The following is a 25,859-nucleotide window of genomic DNA, read 5'->3' as shown; positions in this document are numbered from 1 at the left end:
AGAAATGAAACTACCGCTTCTTGTGTCTGCTTCTTTTCCAATTTTTTAGCATAATTTTGAGTTTTCTTTTAAATGATTTTACTAGATTTTCTGCTGCTCCATTTGATGCTGGATGTTTTACGGCTGATCGTATGTGTTTAATCCCTGATTTACTTAAAAACTTTTGAAAGTCGACGCTCGTAAATTGCGGTCCGTTATCGCTGATTATTTGAATCGGAAGTCCGTGTCTCGCAAATGTCTGCCGGAACGCATTTATGGTTTTTTTTTGCGGTTGTTGATTTCATCACAAAAATCTCAAATTTTGTCCTCGCATCTATTAACAGTAGAAAATTATGACTTTTGTACAGTCCCAAGAAGTCGGTGTGCACTCTTTCCCATGGTTTCTCTGGCCAGTTCCACGGATGTAGCTGCGCTGCTGACGGGTTGTTACGGAATTCCGCGCAGTCGCAACAACTTCTCGCTAGTTCCTCTATTTGCTTATCTAGTTGTGATCACCAAAAAAACAATCTCGCTACCGATTTCATCTTTACTATTTCTGCGTAATTTTCGTGTAGTTCGTTTAGCACGGCTTCCTGTAATTTACTCGATATTATGATTTGATAACACCATATCACGCAATTCTGTTCTATCGCTAACTCATCTTTTCTTGTTTCGAACGATAATAAAGCATAAACTGCTTGATAACGTTTTTCTGTTTGGTTCTATCACTAACTCATCTTTTCTTGTTTCGAACGATAACAAGCATAAACTGATAACGTTTTTCTGTTTGGTCATCCAAGTTCTAGATATCTTCTAACTTCTGCTAATATCTTATCCGTTCTACTTTCGCGTGCTATCAATCTGTCATCAAACAAACTTGTGGTTCTTGTGCAATATAATTCAAATATGTATATTATGGTTTCGTGTGTTCACTTTCTTTTGATATCGGTAACTGCGATAACGCGTCTGCGTTGTTTCTTGCGGATTTGACATACATGATTTGATATTGAAAAGTTTGCGTAACGCTGCAAGCGCCTCGTAACCATTATCGGAATTCCTTTTTTCGGTCCGAAAATTCGAACCAACGGCTGATGATCAGTTTTCAGAATGAAGTTCCTTTCGTATAAATAATCATAATACTTGGTGACTCCGAATATTATCGCTCGCGCTTTTTTATCTATCGCGGCGTATTTACGTTCGCTTGCTGCCAATATTTTTGATGCATACGCGATGGGTCGTTCTCCTTCCGGCATTATTTGTGAAAGAATTGCTGAGATCCCGTAATCCGATGCATCACACGTTAATATTAACTGTCTGTTTGGATAATTTGTGAGCACTTCCGCTGATTTCAGGTTTTTTTTTATCTTTCGAATGCGTCTTGGCACTCTCTTGATCATTCGAATTTTTCTTTCTTTAACAACTCGTACAGTGGATGCAACTTTTCCGCTCGATTCTCTATGAATTTAATTTAATAGTTTATCGTTCCCAGGAATGTCTGCAATTCTTTCACATTTTTTGGAATCGGAATTTTATCGATCGCATCTACTCGCTCTCAATGTGTGAATTTGTGCTGCGATTAAGATTATCCGGCTATTTATAGTCCCAGATAATTAATCTTAGTCGCTAATAACACGCATTTTGATTTTTTTATTTTTAATCCGCATTTTTTTAGTTTATCTAGTACTTCCGCCGTGTTTTGTAGATTCTCATGAATCATTTTACCCTTTATTATTATGTCGTCTAAAAACACGTTTGGCATATCCGCGAGAATTTGCTCCATTTGTCTTTGAAAAAAACTAAGTGCCGATGCGACACCGTATGGTAGTTTGTTCGGCTGATATAACCATTTATGCGTGCTCAGTGTTAAATACTGCTTCGAATCTCGCTGGCACTTGTACGTATGCCTCTTTCAGGTCGATTTTCGAAAAATAGACGGCATCGTGTAAATTCTATTAAATGCTTGATTCTCGGGATCAGATGTCTATCAATAATGATTGTTCTATTAACGGTGAGTTTGTAGTCTCCGCACAGTCTTAGTGATCCGTCGGGTTTAAGTATTGATATAATCAGTGTACCCTATTCCCCCTCTATCGGTGACCACGCTCCTTCCTTTATTAGTCTATCTATTTCCGCGCCCACTTTATCTTTCATTGCGAACGGTAGCGTTCGCGGCTTATAATATATCGGAACTGTGTTCATTTGCATGTGTATAGTGAAATCAGCTTTATTGTACGTTTCTAGTCCCTCTGAGAACAGGTGCTCGTACTTCGCTAAAAATTTTTTCCGTATACTATCAAGATTTTCGTTTTCTTTTTCTGTTGTCTTTGTCGCTGATTGCGTTGCTCTACGCCTGTTCGTGTTTGTCGCTTGGTTTATACCCAGTGGCCAAAGCTGTAGCTTATGTAGCCATTCTCTGCCGATTAATGGCTTCCCGTGTTTACCTACTACTACGTATAGTTCGCCTATTGTTGTTACACGACCGTACTTGTTCATTATGTCTCGGATCATCCCCACTGCGTTTCGTCTTCGCCGCCGAAATAAATCAATTTAATGTTTGCCGATTCAATTTTTTTATTTGGAAATAATACTACAGTCTTATTCATTGATCAATGATACCTCAGAACCTCCATCTATTTCCATTTTTATCGGCCTGCCTTCGACTTCAACTCCTAAAAATTGCGGTTCTATTTTTAAAAGATTACACGATTTTATTTTGCTACAAACTGTAAACGTAACCTTATCATACCATTCGCTTTCGGATTCGGAGTCCGTGGTGCTCGTCTCCTTGTCGATTCGTTGAATGTTTTTCATCGTCTTCGCTATCTGTTGTGATTTCGCTCTGCATATTATCCGCAGATGTCCTTGACAGCCATCACAGTGTTTCGTACGATGCCAATAGCGATTCTTCTGATGATTTTCTTTTCCACAACAGGTGCACGTGTTACCCGCGTCTCCGGTTGACGCTGTCGCTGTGCTCCCTTGGCCACTGTCTCATACTCCGTTGTCTGCTCCTTTTATTTTGATGCTAAGTTCGAACTCGATAAATCTCGGTGTCGGCTTCGGCAATCTTCTTCTCGTTTTGTGTCCCTGTTTTGAATTCCTTGAAGTCTTGTTTGCCTTCTCAATCGCCGCGGCTATTTTTATCGCGACATCCGAGAGTTAGATTGTTAACTTTGAATAGCGCAATTTGGATTGTTTTGCTCCGAATTCCGCTCAACAATTGATCTCTTATGACTTCTTCGTCCGCGAAACCGCACTCCGCCAAACTGTGTAACGCGGCTACATATTGCGTGACCATTTCTTCCCCTTTTTACTTCCTCTCCCGGAATTGCACTCTCAGCATTGTCTTGTTGATCTTCGGTTTAATGTAATTGGTCACTTTTTCGATAATGTCCTTGAGGGAAACATCCTTCGATTTGGCCGGAACACACATTTTTCGCACCACTTTATACATTTCTGCATCTATTTTCGTCAGCAGGATTGCTTGTTTTTTCTCTTCCTCTATGGCGTTTGCCTCGAAATATAAGTCAATCCGCTCCACGAATTCCTCCCAGTCCATTCTAATTTTGAAGTTCAGTTGACTCGTATCCATCTTGATCCCTTGATTCTATATGTTCGATTGTTCGTCGATTTTCGCTCCGATGTCCGCCGATTCTTCCACACTCACTGCTGGCTGCTTGTTACGCACTGCCTGTCTCAATATTGGTCGCAATTCATCCATTTTGTTTTCCGCCGTAGCTTTTATGCCTCGTGCTTGCTTCAGGTCCTCGATGAGTTGCTCCTTACTCAGATTCTGTATCCAGGCTGTATCTTCTTTTTTTCCTTTTTTGCCATCCACGCTTTTCCTTTCGCGTAGTCTTGCTACACGCGTTACTGTTCACTTATTGTTGTGTTGAGGATAAGGAGCACAGAAACGTTCGAGGCATGTTTATCTCGAAGTGGCTTTATTCCGACTGACGACTCTCGTCGCCTTACAAGTTAACACACACACACACACACACACACACACACACACACACACACACACACACACACACACACACACACACACACACACACACACACACACACAGATACACACGCACATTCATACGCGCCGGCACACCTTGGCCGTCGCGATCACATATACTACAAAAGCATCTTAAATTTTAACAGCATTCTGAATACAATAATATATGGCAGTAAATAATATAAGGCAGTAAAAATCTAATAATTTTATATATTTTATATATTACTTTTGATCTATATCTTATATCGAGATACATATTAATGTATATATTACTGTCGATATAAGATATTTGTTTGTAAAATTTAATTTAATTTAAATAATTTAACAAAAAGATATCATCATCAAATCATAACAAAAAGATATATTTAATTATTACTAACAAAACAAAATGATTTTAATGAAACGTATTAATAACAGTATAAGAAAAAAAAATATAAGAAATACATATTTTAAATAGTATCATTAATAAAAATGAATTATCTTTTCAGTGAAACTGTATTAATAGTATTAATAGTATTATAAAAGTATAAAAAAACATATTGTACCAAAATTACATGTATCATTTTTTTCAGGATTATCAGTTTAAATATTTTAACATCTTTTTCTCTTACAGGTTTATATAAGATTTATCAGATACTTAGGAGAAATATGTTACATGAAAATTATCAATTGTCAAAAGAGACATAAATAATATCCTAAATCTAGATTTGATGTGTGTATAAATAAAATTTTAAATTAACCACGGGATTAATAAAATTATGGATTTAGATGAGTATAAAAATATATAAACGTTATCATTTTATTTTTGCATGAATATTTCAATTCAATTTCAGATTCTTGTTTAACTAATCACGATTTTTATAAAAATTTAGAAGCAATTAATTGAATGGCAAAGATTAATGTTTAGAAGAATAGGAAGCCAAGTTGAAAAAATTTTATAATTTTTTTATTTCTTTTTATGAAAAAAAGATATTTATTTATTTCAATGTTTCTTCTTCTTGATCAAATCTTCTTGATTAAAATTAAAAAAATAAAAATTATATTATTAAATTACATGAAAATTATCAACAAAATTATCAAGAAACATAAATAAAAGTTACATTAATGTTATTAATGTTTAATAAATGATATCCTAAAAAGATCCGATATGTATGAAATATTTTAAATTAACAGTGAAATTAAAATATGGCTTTAGATAGGTATAAAAATATATATAAATGTTATTATTTTATTATATGAATGTTTCAAGTTAATGTTATCTAGATATATTTATATACATATCTATAATATAACTAATTTTATCTAAGTATGGTTGGGAAAAAATGTTAAAATTATTTAATTATTAATTGAACGACAAAGAATAAAGTTCAGAAGAAGATTAGAAAGAATCGAAAGTCAAATTGAAATATTTTACATAAATTCTTTCTAATTGTTTCTGTAAGTTGTGTGATTATTTTATTTCTTTTTATGAAAAAAAAATATTTATTTATTGTAATGTTTCTTCCTGTTTCTTCCTGTTGCAGATTTAAATGAAAATTACATAAAAAGCATCAATGTTCAAAAGAGATGTTATAAATAATATCTTAAAAGGATCTAATATGTGTGTACAAGAAAACAATTTTTAAAAGACATAAACGATACTGTAAAAGGACCTGATATGTATGGATGAATGAAATCTTATAAATTAAGAGTAAAGAGACGCTTAATTTAAAACGTCTCTTGCTCGCTATATCGTGTTTCGCAGGATAGCGTTGGTCGGATATGGTCAGGATTGTTTAAAGAGAAATAAAGTATCGCCTCGTTACTGGTGATATATCAAAGTTTATATTTACAATTTTTGACTGACTGAGTTTTTGTTATGTACAATATTTACATGTAGCTTTCTTGGAATTTCGCCTTCGGTACTGTGGAAAGCGGCGCGGATTCCGTGAATTGTATAATCGCTTCGGCTCGTGGTCAATTCCGTGAATTCTGCGCGTTCACAGTAGGCGCGGCGCGGGCGCGACGGTGTGAGGGGTCTTCGGTGCGCTTGTTATGACGGATCAGCTGTTTTCGTCGTGCGTACGGTCTGTCAGAGGTTTGTGCTGTGGTTTTTGGAATGCAGGAAGCTCCCTGCCTCTTGACCATCAGCAGTGGAAAGTGCGTACAAGGGCTTGCTTTCGGAGCCCAGATTGAGAAGCTCCTCAATCTGTGAAAAGCTTGTGCGCTTGTGGATGACGGGAACGCTCGGCCAGAAGCTCTTGGCGCGATAGAAAGCACCCTAGATCGCTTTGTGTTGGACAGGACTGGAAATATCGAGAGCAATACTGGACGTCTTACTGTCTCGCCGGTGATAGGTCGCGATCATCCACCGGAGTCGCCTAATATACCCGAGCCGGCCGTCGGTCGGGAGTAGTTGGGTACGGGTCGGCCGAACTCGGGTCAGGGTAGTTCTGGGGGATGCCCTTGCCGGAATCTTTGCGATAATTTGTCGAACGCGCTCGATTATTTCGCAAAGATGTTCGGTGACGCGGTCGGTAGCGGGATCGGCGGCGGTGGCCTAACCGGTGCGTGTTTATCCACGCACCACGCACGTGAAGCCGTGTGATCTCCGTTTTTCTTCGTCCGTTGTTCGACGTGATTTCTACGACGGTGGGATCGCGGAAGGATCGCCGTGTCGATGCCCCGATGACTGATCGGTCAGAGCCTCTTTAATATTATTAATATTGAGGGGGGTGAGTCGGGTGTCGTTATAAATTAATTTTAGGATTTTTTTCCAACCATGGTTAGAACAAAGCTAATTATTTTATATTATATAGATATATATATGAATATGAATTTAGATCAAATTGAAATATTCATATAATATTCATATATATATTCATATAAATATTCATATAAAACGATCTCGCTTTCCCGCGCGGATAGCGATCAATCGGTTGCGAGATGGGAGAAGCGAGGACGTTGGAGACAGAAATTTGATTTATAAATTCGAGTCAACTGTTAGACGAAATTATATTTCAGCTTAACAGCAGTTTATTCAAATAAAAAGAATAACAATATGTAGTGCGATGTAATACACAAATATTCGCGAAAATAAAATTGGCCATGAACGGGCGAGACGACGATCGGCGCGTGTTTACGGTTTTTACGCGGATGAGGTATCGCTTCGGCGGTCGACGCGATACTGGTATCACTGCGCGGAATTCGGCGATGCGGGGCGTACGCGGCGGCGGCGGTGTCGCACGTGTTTCGCGGATATTTAAATCCTCTGGCGATTTAAAGCGCGTACGCATGTTAGGAGCGCGTTGTCGCGAGGGTGAAATTTCCGCGAGAGTGTTTTGACCGTTCAGGTCGGAGAACGAATGGGTCCGTTCCCTGCCGAAAGTGCTCGGCTGACGGAAGTGTGCCCCTCGTCTGTCTCAAGAGTGCCGAGTGAACTCGGCTAGCCGGGGAGAGCCTCAGCTGTGACGGAAGATGGAGGTGTCGGTGCCGAGTGAGCTCGGCCGGCCGGGGTGTAGTCCGGTGCTCGGAATCGGTCAATAGAATCGGGGGGAACCCCGATACACGGCGGTGGAATTCGGAGACGGCGGAGTCAGATGCGTCGAGCAAACTCGATGCGCTGGGGAGACCTCAGCAACTCTCGGCTTGCCGTGAGAGGTTGCGGAGGTGTTTTCGGCCAGGCCAAGCGAACTTAGCACGTTGGGGAGGGATCCAATAGAACTTAAGCTTTTCACTAGATTCGATTCGGATACTCGCTTTCCTCGAGACGTGCTCTCAGAAGGAGACGAGCGCGAGCGCGGAACAGGATGATTTTCTGTGGAGAGCAATGTCTTTTTATATCCGACATCGACCTTGGTATTTTTCGATCGGATCGGTCAGATTGGTCGATTTCGGGGGTAGCATCCTTCTCCATAGGAGCGGAGAAAAAGGATCGGATTTTGGGATAATTGGTTTTTTGGGATGATAAGGAATCGGAGCGAGAATGTGGAAGAATAGGAAAAGGAGTTCGGCGGTAAAATAACGGTGCGGCGCGGGGTTGGTTACGCGCTTGTAGACGTGGTCGCGTGGCGCGGTATCGGTACGGTGCGGAGCGCATTAGCGCTCGCTGGTATGGCGCATGATGTGGTGCGGGGCGTGCTAGCGCTTGTTGGCACGATGCGTGGTGCGGCGCGGGGGAAATACGAACACAGTCGTGTTTACCCGATATTCCTTTGTTATGTTCCGACGCTTCGGAGTTCGCGAATTCAAGAAGATTAAAAAAGGAGGCATAAATGCCTCTTGCGACCACTGCCACACTCCGCCTGATGGTCGGCGGGCGAAACTCGGAGGAAGAACGGAGCGGAGAGATGCGCACCGTTACACATATAATAAAATAGTAACATTAATATTTGTATACTCATCTAAAGCCATATTTTAATTTCGCTCTTAATTTAGAAGATTTTATTCATCCATACATATCAGGTCCTTTTAGAACCGGGTCGGCAAATAGACACTGCTCGCGGACGCCCAATGCCCGCGGGCAACAGTTGAGCGCGCTAGGATTAGCGTTAGGCCGCTAGGCTCAATAAAGGAAGGAGAGGGGATAATAGGAACGTCTGTTCGTTGAACGTGTTGTTCAAGGAGTCAAAAGATATTGTATCGCACAAATTCAGACTCAGAATTAACATAAAATATTAACTATCTATATTTTAAATAAATATTTCTTACAACAATATTAAATAAATAATTTTTGTAACATTTAATTAGTATTTGATTCATAGTTTTTCGATATTATATACGATATATCAGGTGTTATTGTTTTTGCACAACTTAAATGAATTATTGCATTCAAATATAAATCTGTTAATTGTTCGCGTAATCGCGATTATTTAATTTCATAATAGAAAATAATTGTTCATATGTAGAACCAAATATACTCATTATACATACTCATTATACTTATTATTATTACTTTGATTATCCATCACAAACGTTAAGCGTACAAGATCGCAAATGTGTCTGTGACTGTTCTAAACAAGAATAAAATTTAATTATACCATTGCTTAGTTACTATTACTTTTTCTTTTATTTTGAGTGTTTAACAAATTGATGTTTAGCAGATGTTTATTTTGAAATTGTTGGAAGTTTTCTTCGCGGAAAAAGAACTATTCTTCTGGATTTAAAAATATAATTTTTAAAGCGCTAATTTCTGTTAAATTCGTGATATATGTATTCATAATTTTTTTTAATGATTGTATTATAAGTTTATATTTTAATATTAATTATTATTGTTTATATTATTGTTTTATTTCTTTGTTATATTTAAATTTTCGTTAAACATATTTAAATCATTAAACACATTTAAATGTAATAATTATATTACACAATTTTTAATAAATTATATGTTAAAGCACAAATTTTGACAATTTACAATATTTAAAAATAGAGATAAGCATTTTAATTAAAATTTTCCTGTAATGAATGCTTATTATTAGGACAAGCAAAACATGTTAGGTTACATTTCTTTATTTGACTAATAAAAAAATTAACTAAATATAAGTTCTTATAAATTGAACTTATATTTAATTAATTTTTTTATTAGTCAAATAAAGAAATGTGCCCTAACATGTTTTAAGTGCAGTGCAGTTTTTAAGTCCTATATATTACAACATATTTTTGCATATTTCATCTTTAAACGGTTTAACTAAACTGTTATAAAAAAATTTTATGATATTACAAAGAGTACTAGTAATTTAAGATTGCACCATTTCATATATACATGCAACACTATTTTTGTAAGTATGAAATGCAAAACTTTATCCCAAGGTACAAAAAATATTAGATACGCTCCTGAGATGTGCACAACAGACGGGCACTCGCAGGCGCCCGCGGGCGCTCGTGCTCAATTTCAGCGTTTTATCAACCTCTTTTAAAGTATCGTTTTAAAGTATCGTTTATATTTCTTAAAATTAGATGAGTATAAAAATATCTCTTAAAATATGGCTTTAGATAAGTATAAAAATACATATAAATGTTATTATTTTGTTATATGAACATTTCAATTTGATGTTTTCCTTAAAGTAAAAGATAATATATTGTCGATTAGAATCTATTTTCTAATTTAATACAACAGTTTCTTCTTTTTTTTTCAAGCACATCCCTATACTTGACACCCTTTTTTTATCTTTTTTTAAAAAGGTCATTTTTAAAATAATATCACGCATTTTGTCGTGTTATATTCACTTATATTCACTTTAATAGAATAACGCAATTTTTATAATAAGATATAGTAGGATTTTATATGACAGTACAATTTTTATATGACTAAATTTTTTTGTTAATTAAAAACAAAAATTTTATTAGAAAAAAAATTAATCGTTCAAGGACAAGTATTAGATGTATAAAAGAAGCCTGCAAAATTTTAACTCGATTGGAATAGCGATTCTGGAGATAATATAACTCGTTCAACTTGCCCACGAGTAAGAGAGGTAATACGATTATTACCCAGACATCTCGTATGTACGACAATCATGCAATCTGATTCTATAATTGTTATACATTACAAATAAAAAAAAATATAATCAATTTAAATTCTATCGTTTTCCAGAGCTCCGTACATTCAATTCCAAGAACTGACTCTTGCACATCTGATGAAAAATCTGGATTAGAAGATAATATTCATAAAGAAGATCAAATCATTGAAATGGCACATAGGAATGTTGCATAAAGGAATGGCAGGAAACAGAAAATGAAGAAGAAAGTGATGTAGATGGCACTGCAAGTGAAGATGATGAACGTAACATTAAAACTTACAATTTTGTGGATGATATAAAAAAATTTTTATTTTATTCTGATGACTATGAGACTTTACAATATGTTGAAAAATTTTTAATAAATCAAAAGATCAAAAAATTTGAGCTTTTCAATTCAAATATTGAGCGTGTTACGTCCTGATTGTCCGTTTTTAGGTCAATACATTTAAGTACTTTACTCTGGGATTGAACCGGTTTGTGAATTAATCAACCCCAAATAGGAAACGAATTTTATAAATTTTGTATCGAGGATCCTTCTTATTAATTTGAATATAATTTGGATAATTTACATCGAAATCAATTTTTCTTAATTTATATTTAGGAATTTGCTTAATTATTTTAATTTTAGTTTGTCTTTCCAAATTTTTAAGTTTTAGGAACAATGAGAAGGGATTCTTATTTAAAATTATCATTTGATTTAATTCTTAATCTTTTAATTTGAACTTTGCGCCCTCCTCTTTTGGGCATGAATACGTTTGAAAATAATTATTTATTATTTATTATTTATTATTATTTATTATTAAAATTCTAAATTCAAATTATTCAGTCGCAACACCATTGGCTGCGACTAAATGGTACGCTACGCTATTGTTAGCGACCGATTTTGGATTTAGAATTATGATCTTGGTTTTAATTAAGAAGAATTTAAGATTTCAATTTTCCCAATTATTTTAATTTAAAATTACCTTTATTTAGTCGAGGAGGCTTTTAAATTCTCTTAAGAGAAATATTACAGAAATTGATTATAAATTTAAGAATTTAACCCTAAGGTTGATCACGCGCCACTGACTAATGTCATCGCCTAGTTAGTACCGAAGAAAGGCCACGGCCGTTTTTTCCGCACGCATATTTATAGATGGAAATGGTCAGAATCCCCGCGCGAGCTTCTCACCACTTCCTTCTTTCAAACCTATAATTAAGAGGGGGAAGGTTCTTTCTCAGAGATGTCATCTGAATCTTCGTTGGTAACAATCGAAGCCTGGTACCGACAAGAATTCAATCAATAAATCAATAAATCAATATTTTATCATATTACGCGCATTCCTTCATTTAAAATTATAAGATGTAGATAGCCGTGACAAGCGCATTGTGCAATATACTGAAATGGAGATAAAATCATGGAGGCTGTTGAGAAAGATAAGATTATTCGTTTGCAAGGATTTACAAGACATTTCGAGTCAATTAGAAGATGCAGCAGTACATCAAGATTCGATTTTAGAGAAATTTATAGCGATGGATGCCAAGAAAAATGAAAAACTAGAAAGGGTTGATGAACGAGGTAGATAATTTGCAAAGAGAAAATATAGAATTACAGAATATGAGATGTTGCATCAAATATATGACAAATTTTACTATAATTTTGATTGGCTAAAGAAAGATTTGAATCTCTATAATTATGACAAAAGGATATATATGATTAATTGGATTATAAAGGAAAAAAAAAGACAAATGGAACAGATATATGAATATATTACGCTATTAATAGGAAAGAAAGTGGAAATGATGTTGAAGATTTCATGGCAACAATTTATGATGACATAAAGACATGGGAAAATTTCCCATTTTCATCGATACTCAATCTATCAATGGCTTTTGACTTTTTGGAAGAAACGCTACATGAATAATAAAATCTTACAGACCTACATAAAAAAGATAAGAAAGAAATAAAAGAATATGAAAAAATAAAGGATTTGAGTGAAAAATTGGGGTAACTTGGGAATGGATGCAGATTAACAAAAGAAAATGCACGACTTGTAATCGACTTAAATTTCTTCATGACGATATGATGATACAGTAGTAAGAATCTTGAAATAGTTTTAAATTTACAATTAGATCTTTATGATAAATAACAAATAATAAATTGTTAAATCATTTTCATAAAATGTCTAAAAATGATAATAATAAACTATAAATAAACGGTTTCATTATTTTATATAAACGTAAAAATTATCACGTCATATCACGTCAATGATAACTAAAATAATAAATTTGTACTTGTTTTTATTTAATTACTTGGATAAATTTATATAAATTACTTAAATAAATGAACGTCTTTATATTTAAAAAAAGCATTCAGAAATTCTTCTATAATAAAATTGTGAATTTAATTCACGCGCCCATTTTCTTATTTATGTAAAAGAAAGAATTTTATACAAAAATTTTCATCTACAAAAGTCTTTTTAATAATAAATTTCATATTGGTACAAAGGATGTGATATGAAGAATTGGCACCAACTTCTAATTTAATAAAATAAAAAGACCTTTACATTGAAATACATTTTATTTTGTAATTCATTTTGTAGTTCATTTTTATTTGAAAAATCGTTTCATTATTTCTACAAAAAACATGATATCAAAAATTGACAAACTTTTAATTATATGAAGTAGAAAAGAAACTTTGCAAAGGTGCAAAAAGATGTTATCAATCCAAAATTAATGTCAATCTGTAATTGTCAAAAAATTTTTATTGAATTATTGTACTTGTGTTTATATAAAAATACAATATAAAAGAAAATCTAATGTGTAAGAAAAAAAAACGATGTACAAAAAACTTGGCGCGCCCGGATCACATTAAAACTATTTTTAATAATTATATTTAAAACTATTTTTAACACTGAATTATGTGGCAGACAAATAGAAAACAGTTTGAATTAAAATTTAATATATTTTAAGGTTTTTAAACTTATTCTTTTCTTTTTTAATATTAACTAAATAAAATTAGTGAAATATATAATTAATTATTAATTAATGAAATTTTTTACATAAATAATGCAAGAAACTTAAAAATTTATTTTATTAGAATGTTATCCAGTATAAACACATGTGTTTTAATATTTATTAATAAATTTTTTAAATATTATATATTTATATATAATGTTAAAGAAAAATATATAAATAAAGATTATATAAAAAATTTATTACAAATAATTTGAAAAGTAATATATACATTATTAATGTAAAAAGATAAACAGTAAGAGTGCAATATAATATAACAAGTATATGTATGTATGTGTATGTTTTAATGCGACCCGGACGCGCCAAGATTTTATCATTTTTTTTTTCTTACACATCAAATTTTCTTTTATATTGTATTTTTATATAAACACAAGTACAATAATTCAATAAAATTTTTTTGGCAACTACAAATTAATTTTAGATTGATAACATCTTTTTTCATCGTTATAAAGTTTTTTCTTTACTTCATATAATTAAAAGTTTGTCAATTTTTGATATCATGTTTTTTGTAGAAATAATGAAACGATTTTTCAAATAAAAATGAACTACAAAATAAAATGTATTTCAATGTAAAGCTCTTTTTATTTTATATTTTAAATTAGAAGTTGGCGCCAGTTCTTCATATCATATCTGTTGGTGACTAAAATAATACAAATATAAATTTAATCTGTAACTGTTGCTCCGAATTGTGAGCGAACTCGACATGTATTACAAATCGATATACTTGCGAGCGAGATAACAAATGAGAGACCACGACGTGTCATTTGTTTATTAGGTAGGGTAATAGTTGATATTATATAAATAGATAAACGTGCGAAAAGACTAGGAAGTCGAGATTGAGTAAGCGAACTGAGCAAACTGTAATAATATGCAAATAAAGACTTTAGTTGGAGAAACGATTCGAGTATCTAATACAAGCCCGTACATGGTCCTTCGAGCCGGATTGAGAATAAGGCAATTAACAATTACGATTAACGATTAAACAACTGCGAAAATGAGCGCGCAAGAATTACGCCGCCAACGAGGATATATCAAGGCAAAACAAACACATATTTGGAAGTTTGTGGAAAACGCAAGTCAGAGGACGCCGAGCATCGAAACGGTCACAGTATATTCAAAAAAATTAGAGCAAGTGTACAAAGAATTTAACGAAATACAGCGGCAATTGGTATGCGTTATCGAAGAGAATGAGCTACCAATGGAAGATCAACGAGAAGACGATGTATTTGAAGAACGATACGTAGAATTGAGTGCAACATTGTCGAGATAGGCTGCTGCAATTAAACCGACTGTAAGTACAACTAACGATGGCGAATCACTTGCACAAGTGATAGAGCAGCAAACAGAAGTAATTAGAGCGTTAAGTTCAAATGGTTCACAAATTGATGCCAGAGTCAAACTGCCGGTAATCAATTTGCCAATCTTTTCGGGAGAAATAGAGGACTGGACACGGTTTTCTGATACCTTTACCGCATTAATTCATAACAGCGATTTATCGACAATTCAAAAGCTGCAATATTTGGTCAGTGCATTGACGGGAAGCGCGGCAAAGATCAATCGAGATTTCGGCATGGAACTACGACGTGGCCTGGAATCTTTTAAGAAACCGTTACGAAGATAAGAAAGCTTTAAAGCGAAGACATCTTCAATGTTTATTTGAAGCACCTAAGGTCGAGCGAGAATCAGCCGTTGATATTCAAGAATTAATTAATCATTTCCAGAAACATCTTCGAATTGTAAAATCCATGGAGTCCACCAGTGAAACATGGGCGGATTCTTTGATATTATATATGGTGGAGAAGCTGGACAGAGTTACTCGGCGCCGCTGGGAAGAGAGTATGGAAGGTCGACAAACTGTTACGGTCGATTTATTATTTGACTTTTTGCAGCGACGTGTGCAAATGCTTGATCGACTGGGCAGCGCATTCCACAGAGAGGAATCGAACTATGGAGGAGTGGCAGCGAACTCCAGACGAGGCAGTGAAACACCGAGGTCGTTAGGGAGGATTGACAATTCGAGAGTCGCTGGAAGAAACGAGGCCTCAAGATCTGCAGGAAGAAACGAGGCAAGGACATCTAGAAATAATCAAACTGTAAGTTTAGCCGTGTCAACAGTCATCGGGCGCTGTTTTATATGTGGCGGTCCTCATTTAATATATTCGTGTGAAAGATTTTTAAATCTGTCTGTGCGAGAAAGAATTGACGAAGTTAAGCGATTGAAGCGCTTTGTTTTAATTGTTTACGGAACGATCATTTTGTCAGCGCTTGTAGAGCGAGTTCCTGTCGACAATGCGCGAGGAGGCATAATACATTGTGTCATACAGAACAAGAAGAGCCTCGAGTAGACAAGGTTACTTCAAACATTGAAGCGGTTAACGGAGAAGGTCGAAAAAATAAAAGAGCGAACGTTAATTTGTCGGTACATCACACAACGAATCGCGCGGGATCTGGCGAAATTTTAATGTCAACGGCAATAGTATATGTAAAAGACTCGAACATGTTCGATCAACCTATTCGCGTTCTTCTTGATAGCGCGAGCGAAGCGAATTTTATAACAAGAGCAGCCTGTGCTAAATTAAATTTAAAATTAGAGGACATTCACGAGGCAGTCTCGGGCATTGGTAGTTCAATTTGTACGATAAATCACGGATGTCAAGTAACGATAAAATCAAGAATAACCACTTATCTATTATCTGCATTTTGTTTGGTAGTGCCGAGGATTACTAGAGAACTGCCTTCGGTGGCAGTTAATAGTGAAGCTTTTTCAATAACCGACACGTTAAATTTAGCCGATCCGCAATACCATCGTCCGAGTCAGATCGACATGCTGTTGGGCAGCGAATTCTTTTTAAAGTTATTAGAACCTGCAAGGGTTGAGCTCGGAAATGATTTGCCTACATTACAGAATACGAAATTCGGTTGGATTATTTCAGGTCGAATCCCAGCACAATATATAAAAAGGGAAGGAATTAGTCAAATCAATTGTTTAGTTACGCAGAGCTCTTTAAATAAATCTTTAATTAAATTCTGGGAAATCGAGGATTGTTCGAGTCGCGATAATGCAATTTTATCAAGTGAAGAACGAATATGCGAAGAAATATTTAAGGGTACTCATACGCGAGACACAGAGGGCAGAATTGTTGTACGATTGCCTTTCCGAGACAACAAACATAAGCTTGGCGAGTCGCGGTCGATTGCGGAAAGACGATTGTTCTATTTAGAACGTAAATTTCGAAGTAATAACATGTATCGGCAGTTATATATAGAATTCATGCGAGAATACATAAGTCTAAGGCATATGACCGTCGTTCCGAGAATTGCTATGACAAGCGAAGCTGTTTATTTACCTCATCACGGCGTTTATCGCGAATCATCTATTAGCACGAAGCTTCGCGTTGTTTTCGATGCCTCGTCTAAGACTAGCTCAGGTTTATCTTTAAATGACACATTAATGGTGAGGGCTACTTTACAAGATCCACTAATTAATATTATTTTACGTTTTCGAGCGCATTCAGTAGTAATTACAGCCGATATACAAAAAATGTACCGACAAATCCTCGTCGATGAGAATGATAGGGATTATCAGCGAATTTTATGGCGCTTTTCGCCAGACGAGCCAATTCGAGAATATCGGCTAAACACGGTAACTTATGGACAATCTTGTGCACCATTTTTAGCAATAAGGAGCGTTCGACAATTGGCGAGTGAGGCTGAAAGTCAGTATCCTCAAGCATCACGAGTCTTGCTTCAAGATTTATATGTTGATGATATTTTAACGGGGGTAGATAATGTTAATGAAGCGGATATTTTAATTAAAGAATTGACAGAATTATTAAAGCTCGGACAATTCAAATTACATAAGTGGCGATCAAATTATAAAGAATTAATCCTTAAAACGAATAAAATTGATGATGAGACTGACTTTCAGGCTATAACTGATGAGCGAGACGTAACGAAAACATTAGGTATTCGATGGCAACCGAGCAGCGATGAGTTGCGATTCGAATCTCAATTCACGCATAATGCGAAGTCAAAGCGAAGCGTATTGTCTGCTATTTCAAAGTTGTTCGATCCGTTGGGCTTGGCGAGTCCAATAATTATAAAAGCAAAATTGATAATGCAATTCACGTGGCAAATGAATCTTGGTTGGGATGACGATTTACCGGCAGATTTGCCGGATGTATGTCCGAGATCTAAGTAAAATTCATACAACGCGAATACCGAGACGGGTTGTGGGCGTTCGAAATCCGGTGCATATCAGTCTGCATGCGTTTTGTGACGCATCAGAACGAGCTTATGGTACGTGTATTTACGTGCGAGCAATTGATGATGCAAATCGAGTTGCGTCGAGATTGTTATGCGCTAAATCACGCGTGGCGCCCGTTAAAAAATTAACCATCCCGCGGTTGGAGTTATGCGGAGCCGTTTTGTTGGTCGATTTGATGCGGATTGTTCGTGAGTCGTTGACTATTGGGATTCATAAAATCTATGCATGGAGCGATTCGTCAGTTGTTCTTACATGGATCGCGGGTGAACCGAGTCGGCAGAAAACATTTGTCGGTAATAGGGTCAGCAAAATCCAATCTATCCTGCCTAGCAGTCATTGGGGGCATGTTGCAGGTACAGAAAATCCCGCGGACTTAATCTCTCGAGGCATTAATTTTGACAATTTTCATAGCAATTCATTGTGGTGGACAGGTCCACCGTGGCTTTCGGAATTCAAAGATCCATGTCAAGGAAAGGGCGAACTTTCCGATCGGGAATTTGACATCATATAATCGGAAGAAAAAGGAAATATGCGAGTTTTTGTTGCTCGAGCTAATTCCGAGTCGATAATCGAAACAATGTTTTCTAAATTTTCATCATTAACCAAAATCGAAAGAGTACTTGCTTGGTGTTATCGATTCATTACGAATTCTAAAAACAATTTCGAGAACCGCAATTTTGATAACTTATCCGTGAGGGATTTGCATCTGTCGCAATTAAAATTAATTAAACATGTTCAAGAGCAGTTTTTTACAAGGGAGTTGGATGACTTAAACAACGATCGCGTAAATAGAAACAGTGCGCTTGCCCATATGAGTCCATTTTTAGATAACGACGGGATTCTCAGGGTGGGCGGCAGGTTGCAGAGATCCGCTATTAATCATGACAAAAAACATCCGATTTTGCTGCCGGCAAGATGTCGATTTGTTGAATTATTATTTGAACGGGAACATTGTCGTATGCTACATGCCGGTCCACAAGCTTTGCTTTCTTCAATTCGGGAAAGATTTTGGCCTTTGAACGGCCGCAACACTGCTCGTAGAATAACAAGGAGATGCGTAACGTGTTTCAAGGTTAAGCCAAGGTTGTCAGATCAAATAATGGGACCGTTGCCACCTGATAGGGTTACCGCTTGTCAACGAGTATTTTCGATAGTGGGAATTGATTACGCTGGCCCTATTGTTACGGTTGCAAGTAAGGGCCGAGGACAAAGAAGTCGCAAATCATATATTGCATTGTTCATATGCTTTTCGACTAAAGTGGTTCATTTAGAAGCAGTCAGTGAGTTGACATCGAGTGCGTTCTTGGCTGCATTGCGCTTTGTGAGCAGACGAGGTTATCCGCAAAAAATTTATAGCGACAATGCCACTAATTTCGTCGGCGCAAAAAGAGAGCTTGAGGAATTGTATCGGACAATCAGAACGTTTTCCAAATCGATAGAGGAATATTGTACATCTCAAAGCATAGAATGGAAATTTATTCCCCCCCATGCGCCTCACATGGGTGGTATTTGGGAAGCAGGAATAAAATCGTGTAAATACCATTTAAAGAGAGTTGTTGGCGAAACGCGACTCGTTTTCGAGGAACTTATGACGGTTTTAGCTCAAATTGAAGCTTGCTTAAATTCAAGACCGCTATGTCAATTGTCCTCTGATCCTAACGACTTACAGGCTTTGACGCCCGCACATTTTTTAATAGGGGGACCGCTTATTAGTCTGCCAGACATCAATGTATTAGACGTCCCTATTAACAGACTTGACAGATGGCAATTGACTCAGCGTATAACTCAACATTTTTGGAAGCGATGGAGTGTCGAATACTTAACGTCATTGCAGGGCAAATGCAAATGGACGATCGAAAGAGAAAATCTAGCTGTTAATGACATAGTCTTAATTGTAAGCGACAATATGCCACCCCTGCAGTGGAAACTTGGCAGAATAATCGAACTTCATCCGGGAGTTGATAAAAAGGTTCGCGTGTTAACTATTCAAACCGAAAATAATGTTATCAAGCGTCCAATCACTAAAATTTGTAAATTGCCTATCGATGAAAAATAAAATTAATCAGGATTAATTGGTGGGCGGGATGTTGGTGACTAAAATAATAACAAATATAAATTTAATCTGTAACTGTTGCTCCGAATTGTGAGCGAACTCGACATGTATTATAAATCGATATACTTGCGAGCGAGATAACAAATGAGAGACCACGACGTGTCATTTGTTTATTAGGTAGGGTAATAGTTGATATTATATAAATAGACAAGCGTGCGAAAAGACTAGGAAGTCGAGATTGAGTAAGCGAACTGAGCAAACTGTAATAATACGCAAATAAAGACTTTAGTTGGAGAAACGATTCGAGTATCTAATACAAGCCCGTACAATATCTTTTGTACCAATATGAAATTTATTATTAAAAAGACTTTTGTAGATGAAAATTTTTGTATAAAATTCTTTCTTTTACATAAATAAGAAAACGAGCGCGTGAACTTGGCGTTATTTTTTACCTTTTTTAAAAGGTAATTTTATTAGGATATCACTCATTTCTTTAGTAACAAATAGTATTTATTATTTAGCATATTTGAAACATTTTATTTTACTATTAGGCTTTATATATACTAGAAAAAACAATCAATATTCAATTATTATTTTTTAATAATCTTTTTTAAAAAAAATATATACATTTTTTGTTCCTCTAGGTCATTTTTTCTTGTTAATTTGCATATCATCAATGTTATCCATCCATTAGACGTTTCATCTCTACATATACTTATATAATGACCATCTTCAATAGATCCATGATGAAAAATGGCATTCATTACTTTATAAAATTATTCCCCTACTGATATTGTAGTTGTTGGTACTGCACGCAAATTAAATTGATTTATTTTTATTAATTTACCATTTTGTTCTGAAAATAATTATAAATAAATGATAAGTATTTCTCGTGTTAATGTTAATTCTTTTTTAAATATTGTATCTTTCTCTGTATAATTTTTACATAGGTCATGAGAGTGATATCACTTCGAAGAAGTAATATTTAATAAATTATTAAGATCATAACTTCTTCGTCTTTCTTTAAATTAGTAATAGGAATTGAAATAAGAATATTATCATTAGTAATAACAATTGTATTATCGCAAGTAGTTTTGCATAGTGGAACGTATTTGATTTTGCTTAACTAGATTTTTAATATAATCATATTTTTCACAGATAGCTATGAGAAATCAGATGCATCTTGTTTTATGCAGCTAGAAAAATTACCTTCTAAATCTTGTCGTACTGTAAATGTATTCAAATCAGATATTCCGTTTTCATATCGATTCATTAATATACCTAAAACATTTAATTTATCACACAAAAATTTGCTTTCTAATAAATTTAAATGCAAAAGACATCGCAAAACTGCATTTGCGTAAGATAAAACTTTATTTTGAAATCCATGTATTACTCAAGCAGTATTTTTTTTAACCGTTTGATATGATTCTTGAACAGAAGAAATAACTTTTGGTAATGTCCATAAAATATCTTTTATTTTAGTATATTTTTGTTTTGAAATAGTAATCAATTTCGCTTCTGATTTATATGTTTGTTTTAATCGATTATATTCAATAATTATATCTTTATTAGCTTTTATAGATGAGGGATCGTAATTAATTAAATACAAACCTTCTCTAGATGTTACTCGTGACAAAGCAACATAAACTTGTCTTGCATTAAATACAGAATTACCAATGTCCATAATAGCATTTTGTAAACTTAAGCCTTGGCTTTTATGATTCCATAACTTAATGATAATGGAAATTGTTTTCTGATAAAGTAAGCTCTATTCATTACTTGAAATTTAATGCTGACTCTTTCAATCAAGTATTCTAACCTGTAGGTAATAAAAATTTGATCTTTTCTACATATTTAGTATTTATATCTTGAACAATTGATATTACTTTCGCGATTGTACCATTTACCAATCCCAAACTAGCATCAATATTACGTCTTATCATTACTTTTGCTCCAATCTTAATAATAATTTGTTTCGAAAGTCCAATTGTTCTAGTATCACCTTCATCACCTTTTCGATAATATTTTCAATACTTTTTTTTATGTATGGAATACAATTTATCATGTCTTCAGCAATTAATAATACTTCTTTTGAATTAACACGATTCAACATTGCAGTGTTTAAAATATCACATATATGACAAGTAGGAAGTAAACACACAGTGTCAATTGGTAAATTGATAATAAAATTACACATTTCATCCAATCTTGAATTAAAAGAAGTATTCGTAAAAGATATTTTTCTTTTTTGAGGAATCTCGTGATCTGAATATTTGTCAATAAACCAATACGAATACGCGGTAACAATTCACGATAAGCCTGTATAACAGTTGCCTTAATTTTCTGCTTAGCGCTGTATAATGGCTGCTATAATCATTGATATATAGTACAATTAATTTAGATTAAAGAAAAAAAATGTCTATTCACAAAAAGAAACTTATGACTTTAATGCCTAGATAAAAATATAATTATTAATGGTGAATGGTTGACAGACATACATGTGGAACATTTCCATCATCTATTATGAAATTATTCTGAATATACACCTGTGAAATATGACAAATACAATGTCTCGAAACAATACAACCTATACCGATAAATAAAAAACATATACAAATATTACACAGTTCACCTGATCCATATGATGAATATTGGGTATGTAGTTACTATGATACTAAAAATATTTTTATATATGATTCATTAAGTAGTACAAAATTACATATCATGAACAATTCTTAAAAAGATTATTTCTAATAATCCATATAAAAAAAATAATGCAATTAAGTTTCCTGTTGTGCAATGTCAGCCAAATAGCAATGATTGCGGTGTTTTCGCAATAGCTTTTGCAGTTTCATTGTTATCATTGTTATTTAATATTAAACCAGAAAAGGTAAAATATAATCATAGTTTAATGCGCTTACATTTGTTAAAAATTTTAGAAACTAATATAATTGAACATTTTCCTCAAGATTCACATAGTGCTGTAAAATGTTGCCATTAGCAATAATTAAAGACAGAAAAGCTAAAGCAGCTTATATATAGTAAGTTCAATATGTCAAAATGAAAAAAAGTATATTACCAAAGATAAAGAATGTTTGGAAAGTAAATGTGCTAAAAAGCGGTGTCAATACAATGAAAATCTAGAAGATACTCGTGCTAAAAAGCGCTGCCTGTATAATAAAAATCTAATAGGTAATTGTGCTAAAAAACGATATCAAGAAAATGTTGAACATAATCACAATATTAAAGATCGACAACAATATGCAAATAATCGTTTAAAAATATGTGAACAAAAATGCATGCATTATGTTATAAATAAACAATCTGAACAATATAAAAAAGTTTTAGATCCTAATAAAAAATTGGCTCTATAATATAAGCGATATTATCTAAAAAGAATTGCTAAATCTGTAATTGCATTAAAAAAACTTGATGTACAAAAAATTATTAAACGATATGAAAAATTTAGATCCAAAAATTTTATAAAAATTTCTGATAATTTAGAAACATTTACAAAAAATATTGCAAATAAACTTAATATTAAAGAAGATATTAAAAAATGTTTACAAGTCGAGAAAATCGTACGTTGGAACATCAGAAATAATTACGTTCGTAATATGTACAAAATATTAACTATACTTAAAAAAAGAGGTATATTTAACTTTGATTAATAAATGTTCTACAATTGAAGAAAAATTATACGCATTATGTGGAATGTCTAGACATACGACTTCATCAGAAAATTATTTTATAGAATCTATATGAAAAAATAATTTTACCGAAATCATTAATAATAAATACAGAAGGATAAATCGTAAATGTGTTACCTTTAATAGCAGCACGAGCGAAAAAGTCGTGGTTGTGCGATACATCATGTAAAATTGATGAGATTTTAATTGATAAATATCAAAAAGTTCTTGAAAATATAAATATATGCACTTTAAAAAATATATCAAAATTAATACAATTATTCATAATTGTAAATCTACCATAAAAACTCCAGGTAAAAGATTGGGTCACTGTATAGATGTTATATCGATTTAATTAATTGTAAAGCAATGTTTTTGCCAATTCAACTATTATCTCCGCATTTTCCACAAGTAAAATATATTAGACGCTTAATATATAGACTTACACATTTTTATTGAAAAATGTTAGAACTTGATACGGCATTAACTAGCGCTGATTTAGATATATTGAATAAAATTATTACTTCAGCACAGGAAAAAGTAAATACATATAAGTATCAAAATTCTGATACTATTTTGAGTAAAGACAATATTATTTCTAAATATCATAATGCATTTAAAGCGTTCACTGAACGTTCAATGGATACGTCACAATATGTTTGCGTATCATGAGAGACTTTGCTATAAAAGAAATATTTCTGAAGTTAGTAAAGTTCAATCAAAAATAGATATTCCAGCATGGAGAGATTTAATGGTATATGTTAAACACAAAAATATTAATCCACAGTATATATGCAGTATAATTATTGTTACCGAAAATTTCATCAAGGTTTAGTACCTGCTTATTGCATTATGAATAATCTTATGGCAGTTAATATCTGAAGTGATATCTTCTTTGAACACATTCGAAAAAATTCTTATATAGAGAGCTAAATTCTAAACGATCTTTAAATGGGAACTGTTATGAATAAAAAATTGCCTCACAAACAAATGATACCAAAAGTAAAAGGAAGAATATTTCATTTGCCACTTCCTTTAAGAAACGTTAAAAAAGTTATGTTCCAATACTGATGCATTAAATATAAATCATGAATTATATGTCTTAGTTAGAAGTATTCCTACAAAATCGGAAATTATTTGGGAAGAATTGATGAATACTATGAGAAAGTATTTGACGCTTTGAAATGGTTAAAAAGTAATAATTTGTTATATTCTCATATTATTTTATCAAAAGTACATAACGAATTACAATTGAAAAAATTAGACAATCCAGAATTTTACTTAGAAGAAATAGAAACTGATACAGTAACCGCATTAAATAATCGTGAGTTATTATATAATTCAAAATCTGAAATTCAAAAAATGTAGAATCTATAACGGAAGATCAACATAAAGCAATTGTTACGTCCGTATGTGGTTCTGGACGAAAGATAATACCTTCATCGAGTCGAACGCGCGTTAAGGGGGGCAGGAATCGGGTCAGCGTCGGTGACGTTATTACCCTTGCCTGCGCCCGCGTTATCGGTGGTCCGTTTTTTGGTCAGAGAACCGAATCTCTTTTACCAGGGATGGACCTCATGCGATCCTCAGGGAGCCGTGAATGGTTCGGGGTCAAGTTTTAGAGTAAAGAAATTGAGACGGAATTCGGGTTAACTAATTTAATAATAATAATAATAAATTACAATGTTTATTCGGAAATTTCTCTGTGTACATTAAAGGGTTGAGATACTGGTTACAAAAAGAAAAAAAAACAAATTTTATACATAAATTTTGAATAATAGTAAATAACAATAAACAAAAGAAAATCTGGATTTTATATACCCAATGTTGTTCCAATTGGAGTAAAAAATTGGTGATCGCGAGCATGTCGATGGGATCGGGTTGCAGGTGTGGCGGGGGATCAGGGTGAGCGCTGCGGAAAGCCTTGACTGGGATGAGGTAGGGAAGAGGATCACGAAAAATATACATAGGGTATCAGTAATAATTTGGTGTTTTGAGATCTGATCCCAAAACTGACTGTCGGGTTTGAACCTTCTTTTAATGAAGAAGATGTCAGGAGGTGGATGGGTGGGAGAGCGAGGAAATTGGCGGACGAGATTGAAGAACTTCTCCACGTCGAAGTTCTCTGGAGTACATTGTCTTTCAAAATCTGCCGCGGAGCGAAGGGCGGTGACGTACTGTTGTAAGGTGATGTTGGCTAGTCTCGGTTCTAAGTCTATCAATTGCTCCGCGAGTTCTTCGGCGTGGCAGGTTTCGCGACGAATCCGCTTATTAGACTTTTCCCGACGGTGTCGCAATGCCCGTTTTGTTCGTCTATTCGGGATGGTGTTCGTTTGGTTCACTATGTAAA

The 25,859-nt window shown here is 34.2% G+C and overlaps 2 protein-coding genes and 3 pseudogenes across 2 annotated transcripts; 4 read left to right on the top strand and 1 right to left on the bottom strand.

The window, feature by feature from the left end:
- Positions 1 to 14,491: 14,491 nt before the first annotated feature.
- Positions 14,492 to 15,118, top strand: LOC148937477 (uncharacterized). Its single transcript, XM_089072206.1, has 2 exons — positions 14,492 to 14,719; positions 14,768 to 15,118. The coding sequence occupies exons 1-2, from the start codon at positions 14,492 to 14,494 to the stop codon at positions 15,116 to 15,118; spliced, it is 579 nt and encodes a 192-aa protein (XP_088928332.1).
- An 876-nt stretch (positions 15,119 to 15,994) lies between these two features.
- LOC148937476 (uncharacterized) lies at positions 15,995 to 17,698 on the top strand. Its single transcript, XM_089072205.1, has one exon. It carries the CDS (start codon positions 15,995 to 15,997, stop codon positions 17,696 to 17,698), a length of 1,704 nt encoding a protein of 567 aa, XP_088928331.1.
- A 2,404-nt stretch (positions 17,699 to 20,102) lies between these two features.
- LOC148937475 (ATP-dependent DNA helicase PIF6-like) lies at positions 20,103 to 21,933 on the bottom strand (annotated as a pseudogene).
- Positions 21,934 to 21,957: 24 nt separating this feature from the next.
- LOC148937474 (uncharacterized) lies at positions 21,958 to 22,933 on the top strand (annotated as a pseudogene).
- On the top strand, positions 22,881 to 25,264 carry LOC148937473 (uncharacterized; annotated as a pseudogene).
- The last annotated feature ends 595 nt before the right edge of the window (positions 25,265 to 25,859 follow it).

The sequence above is a fragment of the Pogonomyrmex barbatus genome, unplaced genomic scaffold, assembly GCF_055798465.1.
Source record: "Pogonomyrmex barbatus isolate J1 unplaced genomic scaffold, ASM5579846v1 scaffold13, whole genome shotgun sequence".
Classification (NCBI taxonomy): Eukaryota; Metazoa; Arthropoda; class Insecta; order Hymenoptera; family Formicidae; genus Pogonomyrmex; species Pogonomyrmex barbatus.
This window is presented reverse-complemented; position numbering and strand designations above follow the sequence as displayed.

Excerpts from the sequence above, each read along its gene's own strand:
- LOC148937477 (XM_089072206.1), top strand. The coding sequence starts at position 14,492 with ATGAGCGCGCAAGAATTACGCCGCCAACGAGGATATATCAAGGCAAAA. Across the intron at positions 14,720-14,767 it reads AAGATCAACGAGAAGACGAT|GCTGCTGCAATTAAACCGAC; the intron begins GTATTTGAAGAA and ends TTGTCGAGATAG.
- LOC148937476 (XM_089072205.1), top strand. The coding sequence starts at position 15,995 with ATGTTCGATCAACCTATTCGCGTTCTTCTTGATAGCGCGAGCGAAGCG.